At 43.5% G+C, this 13043-nt stretch overlaps 1 protein-coding gene across 1 annotated transcript in view; it reads left to right on the top strand.

Moving 5' to 3' along the window:
* srp68 (signal recognition particle 68) overlaps positions 1 to 7028 on the top strand; it is a 17085-nt gene extending 10057 nt beyond the window's left edge. Inside the window, exons 13-16 of the mRNA XM_072683407.1 lie at positions 1070 to 1199; positions 1576 to 1651; positions 1972 to 2024; positions 4208 to 7028. Of these exons, the coding sequence (XP_072539508.1) occupies positions 1070 to 1199; positions 1576 to 1651; positions 1972 to 2024; positions 4208 to 4435 (487 nt within the window). The 3' untranslated portion in view covers positions 4436 to 7028. The remainder of the gene's footprint in view (positions 1 to 1069; positions 1200 to 1575; positions 1652 to 1971; positions 2025 to 4207) is intronic.
* The last annotated feature ends 6015 nt before the right edge of the window (positions 7029 to 13043 follow it).

Below are 13043 nucleotides of genomic sequence, written 5' to 3'. Positions count from 1 at the left end.
ACGCATTTGTACATCTGCATCTCCTCCATCTACCCTTCTATCAATGTACCCATCAGCAATCTTTTTTGCCTGCCTGTCTACCAATCTATATTTTGTCGCTGTCCAATTAAAAACATGCATCTGGAGTCAGTAATTAAAGCATTTCTATTGGTCTATTCATCCAGAATTAGTGACGCAGTGTAGAGAGCAGCTACAGGCTTCAAACCATAGAGAAAACTAAAAACAGAGAAAAATGGAGATGCATGGTTTTTATTGAACAGCAGTTAGGGATGCACCGATCTATCTTTTTCTGTTCAGATACAGATACCTATACATAATATTTGCGTATCGGCAGATTCCCGATACCAATCCGATACATTGTTAAATTAATAAACCATATATCTGACCATCCGGGAGAGACTTAAGGCATCAGGATTGACATAATCATTACTTTACTAACTTAAAACAAACTGTAACAAATGAACACTGATATAAATGAACCCAATTTCTGATCATTGGTCACGAAAATGAATAACTGTGCTGGACCTCGGCTCAGTGCTGTCCGGGCTCAGAACTTTTCTTCTGAAATTCAAAGTCTGTGAGACTAAAGAGGAGCGAGCAGCTCCTCCCTTCTCGGTTCTCCTGATATGGAAGACTTGCTGATGGTTGATGGCGGCTCGAGGGCACCATGCTGGTTAGATAGAGGGGGTGTTTGGCTGTTTGCTGTGATCTGTGAATGGGTTATGGGTTATGAAGTCTAAAATACCGGCGGTGCGAGAATCTGGTTCAGTAAATGGATCGGTTCCTTAGGATCAGACGAATTATCCAATACCCGATCCAGCTAATTTTGTTAGTATCGGATCGGTGCATCTCATCTACCAATAAATCGATCTATTCATCCTTCCACCATTTTCCTTATCTGTCCATCTACCAAGCTGCCTATCCCCCCATCTGTCCACCCATCTATCTGTCTCTCCATCGACTCCTTCATATATTCACCCATCTGTCAGCCTGGCTACATCACTCAGTGTCTGACCACCTAATAGTCTGTTACTTTGTCTTACCTGTGCCTCTCTGTGCCTCTCTGCAGGTGTTTCTTCATCGCTCAGTCGTATGTACTTGTGAAGAAGTGGAGCGAGGCATTGGTTCTGTACGAGAGGGTCCTGAAATATGCCAGAGAGGTTCAATCCAAGGCCAAAAATCTCAATAACAGCCTCAAGGTACAGCATTCTTACAGCAGTTGTGACTGTCTAATCTTGATTGCATTTATTATCAAGGCAGCATATCGAGCATGTTCGTGCGGCTGACCGTGATGCTCAACACTGAATATCCACCAATTAGCAACGGTAACAGCTCCTTAAAATAGTCACTGAATAATTCAGTGCAGTTTTCTCCAGTTAATGGGTCTTTAGGGGCCACCGCTGGGTGTTGGCTGACCTCTGATGAATGAAAGTGTATTGTCATAAGTGATAGTGGTGGATGATTGATAGTTGCAGGTTTTTCCGCTCTTTTCGACTGACTTGTGGTATGCTAAGAATGTCATTGCTTTACTAGATGCTTTACTAGACCTTCTTCTGTTTCTCTGTCGCACACAAGGACCTTCCCGATGTCCAGGAGCTCATTGCCGAGGTCAATGCGGAGAAATACTCCCTTCAGGCAGCTGCCATCTTGGGTGGGTCCTCATGTCTGTGGTGGTGTCGTGAAACATACTACCCCCCAACATGTGTCTAGGGGGATGGGATGTGTCTAGGGGGATGGGATGGGATGTGTCTAGGGGGATGGGATGGGATGTGTCTAGGGGGATGGGATGGGAGGGGATGGGATGTGTCTAGGGGGATGGAATGGGAGGGGATGGGATGTGTCTAGGGGGATGGGATGGGATGGGATGTGTCTAATGGGATGGGATGTGTCTAGGGGGATGGGATGGGATGTGTCTAGGGGGATGGGATTAAGTGAATCCTTCAGTGACCTTTTGTTTGTGGTCTTTTGTAGATAAAGAAGATGTAGCTGAAGCACCTGTTCAGCAGCAAGTGAAGGACAACATGGTAAGACACAATGCTGAGAGTTGGGATTTTGAGTTAAGGACAGATTTAGTGTTGGACTACACATGCAGAAGTAGACAGCTGGTACCTCTGGAATAAGTTTGAGTGGCATTTTTGATCTATAACTGATCGTGCATTATCAGTACCTGACCTCACTAAATGCTCTCATGATCGAATGCCATGGAATCCTCACTGCAGTGTTCTACACTCTAGTGTAAGGCTTTTGCAGGAGAGTAGAGGCTTTGGCATTGCCTGGTGTTAGCATTATAAAAACTATGGAATGGGTGGAGAACGGTGGAATGTTGCTGGGCAGAAACAGTAAGTGTGTGTGTGTGTAGGGTGTGCAGCTACAGGGCATGGTTTCAGACCCAAGGTTTTAATAGTCTAGTGGCATGTAGATTAGCTTAATTTTCTTAACGTCTTTGTTTTGTGTGTAAATGATACTGTATGTAGCATCACACCCAGGTCTTTATTGTGGTTTTCTGAGCTGAAAAAGTTCTGAAGATTACGCTACACAAACCGCTTCACCGGATTGCTAGCGTAGCTTTTTTTTAGTAGTAGATGTGGTCATTCACAAAACTACTAGTAAGTACTGGGTTCAGTTCATTATTAGCATCATTAGCCACTTTTACAGTTCATTGCTTAATGGTACCGTTAGCATTCTGGGCTTCACTGTTCAGTGGAGCGTTTCTCCCTCCCTTGTTGATTCTGAAGTCTCACTAAATTACATCGCTTGACGTCGAATCGCGCTCTGTTGAAGTCCTGCGATTAAGCGGACATCCAGTTAACGGCTGGGATTGCGCAATCCGTTGCTGCCTTACCACAGAAACTACTCCAGGGTAGCTGAAGCACACACACATACACACACCCTAAAGTGGCATCTTAAGCAGTTGTGCTTATAAACACACGCCTACACAAACGCAGTGATACTGTCACTCACCTCTGCACATCTCCGTCCTTTCACAACTCGCATACCATACAGACGCACAACTCTCACTTCTCCTTTCTCACATTTTAACCCTTAGGTCCAGAGTTTATATCAGTTTGCTGTATTTCTATCGAAATCGGTGAGATTTGATCATACATCACATCCCTCAAAAACATCCAGTTTGGCCATTTTTGACGTAATGTGACTCTAGCAGTAGTTCTTTACGTCGTCTCAGAATTTCACAATGAATGGACCAATAGAAATGCTCCAAAATGACCTGGAATCAAGTCTTTACATCGACTTCCATTAAAATGAACTAATTGTTTTCCTCCTGTTGCTATTTTGGAGATACGAGGTTTGTGTGTATTACTATGGCTTGTCATGATAACGATATTTTTTTTTTTTTTTTTTTTTTTTTTTTTTTTTTTTTTTGGGATGATGTTCTGTCCCAGAAGTAATATTAATAACTGCTATAAGTAATATTATAGTTATTTTAAGATAATCTTATATATGATAGAATGATGATAATAGAATAGGACAATAATGCAAGTACACTAATTATTAATTATTAAGAATATTCCAACATTGGATTTGGAAAATAAAAATGTTTAAATATCCTTAATAAGTAAAAGAGAGCTACAATAAAGCTCATTTCCATTAATGGACAATATTTAGGTCACGTTCACGTGGGTGGAAAAAGTATTTGGACACCTGCTCATTCATTGCTTCTTCAGAAGTCAGATGTACTAATAAGAATGTCTCCTGCTTTTGTTGGAGTAACTGTCTCTGCTGTCCACTCGGGCTTTCTATTGATTTTGAAGGACATTGCTGTGAGGATTTGATTGCGTTCAGTGATGAGTGTTAGTGAGGTCAGGATGTTGGACGATGATCACCACCACCCCAACTCATTCAAAAAGTACTAGATGGAGCTCCACCAACCATCATTCCAGAGAACACAGTTCTTCCACTGCTCCACAGCTCCTCAATGCTGGGGGGCTTTATACCCCTCCTCTAGTCCACTCTTGGCATTAGGCAGCATGGTGTCAATAGAGTCATGATGTTCATCTGCTCCAGAGAATAGTCCTATTCTTTTGGCAGTACCTCTCTACAAGCTCTATGCATTGCCACATATGTGTCAACAATGGGTGCAACTATATGTAACTGAATGCCTTCTTTAGCATATGTCCAAAAGTTTGTGGACGCACATGTCCAAAAAATTAATAATGGAATTATTGTGACTCCTTCCTTCCTTTCCTAGCCTCTCTCGGATCGACTCGACACCTTCCGTCTCGACACCTCCCTTGTGGGAAAGCAGCCCAACCTGGTGCAGTTTCCTCCAGACTTCCAGCCAATTCCGTGCAAGCCTCTGTTCTTCGACCTGGCGCTCAACCACGTGGCCTTCCCGCCTCTGGACGACAAGGTGGAGCAGAAGGGCAAGGGCGGCCTCACTGGCTACATCAAGGGCATCTTTGGCTTCGGCAGCTAAACTGGGATTCGGGCTTGGGCTCGGCTCGGCTCGTCTCTGGCGTCCGCAAGTGGAGAGCTTTGAGCTTGAAGTTGGAGCTGGATCTGATCTGTAGCTGCTCCTAAAACCTGTTCCTTGTCCAACCTTTTAAAATCATCTTCTAAAATCATCAGTCATCAATAACCTTTGACTCAAGACCAGGAGGAGCCGAAACCTGTAGAGATCTTTTTTCATCACAGATTATTAGCTGCTCTTCCTCAAATCGGAGGATAGAAACTGATCTCTACAGGGCTTCTGGTCCTCCAGCACCAAAGTTTGACACCTCTGGCCTAGTCTGCAGATGAATACATCCATTAGGGGCAGATTCTGAACTCCTCAATTCAGAGCTGAGGGCCAAACTCCTCTCCAACAGAGTTGGGTTTCCTTGGCTCACCAAGAATCCATTCGATTATCAGGTCCTTCGTGAGTGGTGAAACGCCAAGCTAGGGGTGTCCGATTCTGGAGCTGCAGTTCAGCACAGGTTGGTGATTTTCCCTCCTTAAACTGACCACACATACAGCTGCTAACTGACCGCTGAGCCGAATCCAGTGTGTGTTAACAGGGAAATCCCCAAAATGTGATGAACTGTGGCCTTCAGGGCTGGAACACCGTGTAGTCAGTGGTCTCCACGTTTAACAAGACTGACTATCAGGTTCTAGCAGCTGTGTTTGAGAAGGGAGAGCGCTAAGCTGAGCAGTGCTGATTAGGGCATGAATGGTATAATGGTGTGAATGGATATATATATTGACCATTATTGATAATTCACCAATAACACAGTAATCATTTCTGGGATTCAATCTCCTGGGAACCCCGTATGACTCATTTTTAACCCTAAAATAATATAGGCTGAACTGGTGAAACCAAGCACAATCATGGTACATCCCATCAGTCCAGCCCAAGAGCCGTGACCCTATTGGGACCCTGTGTCGCACGTATCAGCCTGGCGTCAAATTCATGTTCCTCCCCAGTTGCTTGGCTCCACCACATCGCTTCAGCTCTACCTACGTCATCAGTCCACCTCTGGTGCTCGAGGCCTTCGTTTCGGCCACCTTCCTTTTCGAACACGCTTGCCAAACCTTCTGAGGAGTTGAGTCAGGCATGTTTCGGTGGGGAACGATCTCTATAATAACCTATGCTGGTTATAATCATAAAGAAGGTTTGGGGGCAATTTCGGACCGCAGGTTGAACCTGTCTGTGCTCCAACGTCGTCATCATTTGAGCTTCTCCGCCTGTAGCCCTCCTCACTGTTCTGAAACCTAATTAATTTAGTATCTCGTTAATATTGTCTCATTTTAACCTCTCGACCCCAAATGTCAGCTCACCAGTTCTGATGTCAGGTAAGCCCACGAGTAAGCCAGCAAGTGTACAGTTGAATGGACTCCACGCATTGACTTTGGGATGGTTCTGGGATGTCTAATATTGCGTGTTGTCAATCATCCAGGAAGACGGGGTTCACGACAATGCCAGGACGTTCCGATCTTCCTTTGAACCGAGACAAGCGTCAGTAATCGATGGTCAACGCTTATCTCCAACACACATTTTGTACCACAGGTAGCACCTCTGTCCGTCTCGCATCATCCAGTACTAACCCACACCTTCCCTGTTTACCCAATAATGAACCGACTTCAGTAGACGAGGGTAGGGTAGATCCGTGGGTCTTCAGCTTCAGCCCTGGAGGCGACTTCCCTGCTCAAACACGCCTCCTAAACCTTACTGAGGAGGTGAGCTAGCATGGCAGCCTGCTGGAGGCCTGCAGTTTGCTCACCTTCCTGCTCAAACACACTTATTAACCTGCTGAATTGGGCTTGTTTTAGCAGGGAACTTAAGCTGCGCTGGTTATTTATCTGCTTACTTTCTCCAAGCATGAATGGGCGTAGAGAAGAAGGGTTCGAGGGCTGTTTTAGACCGCAGGTTGAACCTTTCTGAGCTCCCGTGCCCTCATTTGGTGTCTACTCGTCCACTACTCGTCCACTACTTGTTCACTTGTTCACTTAAATCTTATTGATTTAGTATCTGTTCATCCTGAACTGAGTCTGAAGACCATTTCCTCAGACGGAAGGGGTAAATATGGGCCTAGGCTAGTCAGAAGCAACACTGCTTTGAGGTTTTTCCAAACAAAGGAAGAAAGCCACTTGTCTTCAGTCTGGACTCTGTTTTGCAGAAGACAAGTGCTGCTGTTCTTCATGGTGTCTAGAACCAAAGTTACAAGTTTCTCCTGTGTCACCTCACGACTGCTCCAGTACCAGTCATCTGTACCAGTTTAATAAGTACACCCCCCCTCCCTTTTTTTTTTTTCTTTTTTTTTTTTAAATAAATGATCTTTTGTTGGCTTATTTGCCCCAAAACACTGCTGGTGAATTTTACTGATCTTTAGTTTTGTCTAATTCTCTTTATTATTTCAATTGGTTTTCTTTTTAATTAAAAATGTTGTAACTGCAAAATGGGGGCAAGTATTATTAATTAGCCCAAACCGAAAGCAAAGTAAACGTTATCTGTTGTGACCACCATTGAATCTGTTGGCCTAATCTGGAAAATGGAATGGTTAAGTGGTGAATAAATGTGGGAATGAACGTCAGTGTGAAGACTCCTGATTTACTGAGAGTTGCTGTAGACGTTTGCTTGTGATTGACATGTCTTCATACTGTCTGTGTCTCCACTCACCTCCGTCCTCCAAACATTTGGCGCACCGTGCACTGATGACCTCCTCTGACTGTCTCTTCTGGCCTGTGTTCTTCACCATTCCAGCGTAGATCTTTATCACCATGAGCAGGATTCTTTCGCACGTTCCACAGCTCCTCACTGAGGAGCCAGGGTAAATTGTGGGCCTGTGGTATGTCCTGTGCACGCCTACGCACTGTGGTGTAAATGAATGAATGCAGAGTATTCAACACAGTAACTTTTAGCTCCCAGGTTATTTTGTTAGACGGTGGAATGCTGCGGTTCGGGCGGCCTCCAAAAGGCATGAAGTTCAAGAGGAAACGCTCTTCTACATTTTACTTGAGTGCAGAAGACCTTCAGGAAGGTTTTGCATGGCCTACAGTTCTACTGTGCAGCCTCACCTGTGCAAATGTGGCCTTCAGTGGAAGCCTGTAGTGAGTCCTAAAGGCTCAGCAGTGGTCAGGGAGCATCTAAACGAGACGGAGGCACACTGGAGACATGCTGTGTGGGCTGATACAGGTCAAATAGAATATTTTGGCCACAGTGAGCTTCAGTATGTTGGAAGATGAGAAATCACAGCATGACGGATGAGCTCTTAATGGCTGAAATTACCCATTTGCTGACCCACAGCTTACTATGGAAGCCCATTCCTGCCTCTTAAAAGAATGAATATATATATATATATATATATATATATATATATATATATATATATATATATATATATATATATATATTATTTTGAGATCTCATTACTTTGAGATGCTAAGCCTTTATTAAGTGAATTGCTGTCATTATTTTAAGATATTTCACTATAATCTCACTATTATGAGATGTTAAGTCGTTATTTTGAAATCTCCTCTCCCTGTTTTTGAGATGCTAAGTCATTATTAGGTGATTTGCTGTCACTATTTTGAAATGCTAAGTCATTCTTTTGAGATATCTCATGATTTTGAGATGCTAAGTTATTACTTTGAGATGCTAAGTCATTATTTTGAGATATTCTCACTATTTTGAGATGCTAAGTCATTACTTTGAGATGCTAAGCCTTTATTAAGTGAATTGCTGTCATTATTTTAAGATATTTCACTATTATCTCACTATTTGGAGATGTTAAGTTATTTTGAAATCTCTCCCTGTTTTTGAGATACTAAGTCATTACTTTGAGATAGTCTCACTATTCTGAGATGCTAAGTCATTATTTTGAGATACTAAGTCATTATTTTGAGATATTCTCACTATTTTGAGATGCTAAGTCATTACTTTGAAATGACAAGCCTTTATTAAGTGTCTCAGATTCCTACGCCTGTCCATTTTTCCTGCTTCAGCATTTTCGACAGCTTCAGGAACTGCCTGTTTCTTCACTTGCTGCCCTTGACGGGAGGTACTGTGGATAAGCAGTGGTATTAATGTTATGGCTGATTGGTGTACATTGCTGCGCAAAAGCCATCTGCAGTGTCTTCTATTTTGTTCAGGCATTAAATCAACACCTATAAGCATCAGGTCATTAGAGGCAGGAGACACACCCCAAGATGGCATACTTCTTACACACAATCCAAACATGCTAGCGAGCCACAGCACTTTGCCACGCTTTGGGGCACATTTACTATAAATTTCTAACATGGGTAATAACAAGCCAAACCTGTGCTAATGGTACAGTTAGCATGAATGTAAGTGTACAGTGTTCCCTAGTAACCATTAACTGTACTCGTAATTGAGTTAGCATGAGAGTTAGCATGAGTGAGGAGCTCCTCACCGGGTTTAGCCATAATTGCATAGTCTTTGGGGCTCTGGAGTGGCGCAGCTGTCTAAGCGTTAGCTCTATGATTAGGAAGGCGTCTGTTTGATCTCTGGTGAAGCCATAGCCATCCATTGCCGGGAGGCCCAGAGAGCATAAATGTCAATTGCCATGTCAATTTTAACATAGTCATTAGGCAGGTAGCAGTGGCAGGAGAGTGGGCAGCTAGTCTGACACAGGTGGCAAGTGAGCCTGGTGGTCAGTCTGTTGGGTGATACGGGTGGCAGGGGAGTCTGGTGGTCAGCCTCTTTCTCTCTGGAGAAGGAATACAAGGGGCAGTGGTTAGAGCTCTGAGCTATTGATGACAGGGTTATGGGTTCGATACCCAGGCTCGGCAAGCTGCCACTGTTGGGCCTCTTTGGGCCTCTTTGCTCCTCAGGTGCTGGAGTTGGCTGCCCACCACTCTGTGTGTGTGTGCTCACTGCCCCTAGTTCACTATTGTGTGTGTGTGTGTGTGTGTGTGTGTGTGTGTGTGTGTTTACTACCCCAGATGGGTCAAATGCAGAGGTCGCATTTCGCTGTACATAGTACAGTGACAAATACGTGCACCTTTACCATTACAATAAGTAACAAGGAGTACCAAGTCAGTTCTGGGATTTGAACACACAACCTCCTGGTTGCTAGCCATACACACAGTATACATTCCCCCCTCAGGACCAGGCAAGACTTCCGTACATTTATTCTTTATTCATTTATAATTTTGCATTCAGTGACCCTCTCCTGACACCATAATGTGGCCCTAGATCTATTTTTCGGGGCTGCAGTAAGTGAAAAGTGTACAATGAAGCTTGCCATGCCTGGGTGACCAGTAAATGCGGTCAGGGCCAGTTTATAAAAAGGAGGGTAATGAGAGTAGGTAAGGGACCATGGAGAGAGGTTGGGAGAGAGATTGAGAGAGTCTGACTCACAGTCACCCTCCCATGTGAATGCTTGTGCTGGAAATGTGGGCTTGTCGCCGCAGCCCTGCTCAAAGAAAGTGGCTCAGCTGCATTCCAAAACTCAGGCCATCTTTCAGCCGAGCCATGAGCACATCTCACCCTCACTGTGTTTAGGAAAGAAAGCATGCAGGTGATGATTCATGCGTGTGTGTAAAATGCGTGTGTAATGAATTGTGGTTGAGCTTTTAAGCTTTCTCAGAGTCCCGAGACACCACAGGAACATACACAGTGAAGTCTGAATGAGTGGCGTAGAGTTTTTTAGGGGATAAATTGAGTAATTTTTCATTTTTACATCTAAATGTATTAGTATAGTGTCTTTTACAGCTGCCGTTACACAAAGCCGCTTTACAGAATCCGGAATCAGTAAGATCAACAAGACATAATAACCTAAGACCCCCAGTGAGCAGCCAAAGGCCTCAGAGCTGGAGGAACCAAGACTCACAAGGGAGACCCGTCCTCCTCTGGTCAGAACTGTTTATAAATTATTAATAATAGTCACAGAATCACCACATAAGACTGTGTTCTACTGCTCAGGTCTGCAGTATCATCTTAATATCATAATATAAACATCCTGGACTGGTAGCTTCATATAATCGTAGTAGAGATGGTCAGAGTAATGTGAGTAATGGTGGTAATAATAATAATAGTGGCAGAGAGTTAAGAGTCCATGTAAATTATAACATAGTTAATAGGCAGGTAGGAAGCCTGGTGGTCAGTTTGGTGGGTGACACGGGTGGCAGGGGAGCCTGGTAGTCAGTTTGGTGGGTGATACGGGTGGCAGGGGAGCCTGGTGGTCAGTTTGGTTGGTAATACAGTTGGCAGGGGAGCCTGGTAGTCAGTTTGGTGGGCGATACGGGTGGCAGGGGAGACTGGTGGTCAGTTTGGTTGGTAATATGGTTGGCCGGGGAGCCTGGTAGTCAGTTTTGTGGGTGATACAGGTGGCAGGGGAGCCTAGTAGTCAGTCTGGTGGGTTACACGGGTAGGAGAGGAGTCTGGTAGGTGGGCGACACAGGTGGCAAGGGAGACTGGTGATTAGTCTGGTGGGCGACACGGGTGGCAGGGGAGCCTGGTAGTCAGTTTGGTGGGCGACACGGGTGGCAGGGGAGCCTGGTGGTCTGTCAGGTGGGTAACACGGGTGGCAGGGGAGCCTGGTAGTCAGTCTGAGGGGCGACACGGGTGGCAGAGGAGCCTGGTGGTCAGTCTGAGGGGCGACACGGGTGGCAGAGGAGCCTGGTGGTCAGTCTGATGGGTTGCAGCTGGTCTGACGCAGGTAAAAGGAACCCCAGTCTTCTAACCTGTCTTCTAACAGACCGGGCCGGATGGGTGGGCAGCCATATACTCTGAGAAGGTGAAGAGATCGACTGAGATGAACAGATCAGGCCAGTAAATCTCATCATACACTACAGTAGTACTCTGAGCTGCTCGTACCCTGAATCTCTCACAGCAGGTTAGCAATACCTAGCGCTCAGGATTAGGCTTTGCATTTTTGTGCCCTAAAATGTCAATTAGGAGAACAACAGACCTGGTTCTCGCCTTAACGAACACGATGCTGCCCCGCAAGCGCATGCCTGTGGTCTGAAGTCTGCTTCTGTAGTTGTAAACTGGAGCTCCGAGGCTAATCTAGCTAACTGGTCATTGTAGCTGCTAATTATGGTGTGATCTGCTGCCGAAATCAGCTCACACTCACCTCAAACTGTCTGGAGGTGTTCGGCATTCTCTAATGGACTTGCTTACGTGATTTCTGACACTGTGTGACACTGGTGGCTCTAAATACGGACAAACGACAAAGCAACATTCGGATAATCTGCGGCCGTCATTTTCGGCTAATTCACAGCTTTAAGTGCAGCCACATTTGTGAGCGTGATAAATATCAGGACCTCAACGGATTTATTTATTTATTTAAGTGAATAATTTAAATTAATTTAAAATTAAAAGTAAAGATTAAAATATACTTATCAATATTTTCCCACTGGAATAACTCAGTTCCCTTTACCATTAGATTCAGAGATAAAAGTCTAAAAATACCTTTTCTTGTCCTAAATTAGCTTTTTATAATCTTTGTACCGTCGTAGGACAACGTATTTTAAAATTAAGCAATAATACTCTGAACTGTGTTATTGTATTAGCATGTTAGCTTGGGGCTACCACATTAGCATGTAGCTAGAGCGTTAGATCAGGATGCTTTTGTTTATAATATTAAACTTTATTGTTAAATGCTGTAATAAACAGAAAAGAGACATTAAAATAATTTTAAAAACATTTTTTAAATATTTTTTTTTACCAAATTGGGGAACCATTAGCTATATTATATCAAATCAAAATCATTACATTATTCAATTTGAATTATTACAACATATTTATTAACTAACCCTTTTCTTGCTATGTTAAATTTAGAAAACAACTACAAGTTATGTATAAAGTGTACAAAATGTTTTAAAAATGTCTGTAGAAACTTGTTTACTTTACGCTTTAACACATGTATTTATTGTCATGCATATATAAACTGCATACTATATAATTATATAAATATATTATTTATATATTTGCTGTCCAATTTTTGGATTTCCATTTTTTTTGTTATTAATTAATCTTTTACCTAATGGGAATCTGTCAGCTGTTCTTTACACTGTATCAGAATTCCATGACAAATGGACCAATAGAAATGATCCAAAATTATTTGGATTCATAAAAAAAATATTTTTATCATAATATTTTTAGTTTGACTTCCATTAAAAGTTATGAAGGATTTTTCATTTCCATTAAAAGTTACTATTTTGGAGATACAAGGTTTTTATTTTTGGCTTGAGGCTGTTTTCTGAGAATGCCCAGCTTGGTCACTCTGGGTATCTCATGGATCATTTCAGCAGACAAAATAATAACAATGGTCAGTGGTTTCCTGGACAACAGTAAGTAATAGAGGAAAGAGGATGAATGACAGACTATGTGTGTGTGTGTGTGTGTGTGTGTGTGTGTGTGTGTGTGTGTGTGTGTGTGACAGTGAGAGAGAGAAATGGGAGCGTGGAACAGGTCCGCCCGGTCGCTCAGCACGCCTGGGTGTCGGCCGACACCTGTTCCTCCAGGGCGGAGCAGCGACAAACAAACATCTCCACTTTTAACACCAGTGACACTTCAGGGGGCACACACACACCTTCAGAGAGCCGCACAGAGCGTGTGTGTGTGCATATGAAAGACAGGG

This window comes from Salminus brasiliensis, chromosome 7 (genome assembly GCF_030463535.1).
Source record: "Salminus brasiliensis chromosome 7, fSalBra1.hap2, whole genome shotgun sequence".
In the NCBI taxonomy this organism is placed as follows: Eukaryota; Metazoa; Chordata; class Actinopteri; order Characiformes; family Bryconidae; genus Salminus; species Salminus brasiliensis.
The sequence above is the reverse complement of the archived record's forward strand: the minus strand, read 5'-3'. Positions and strand labels throughout refer to the sequence as shown.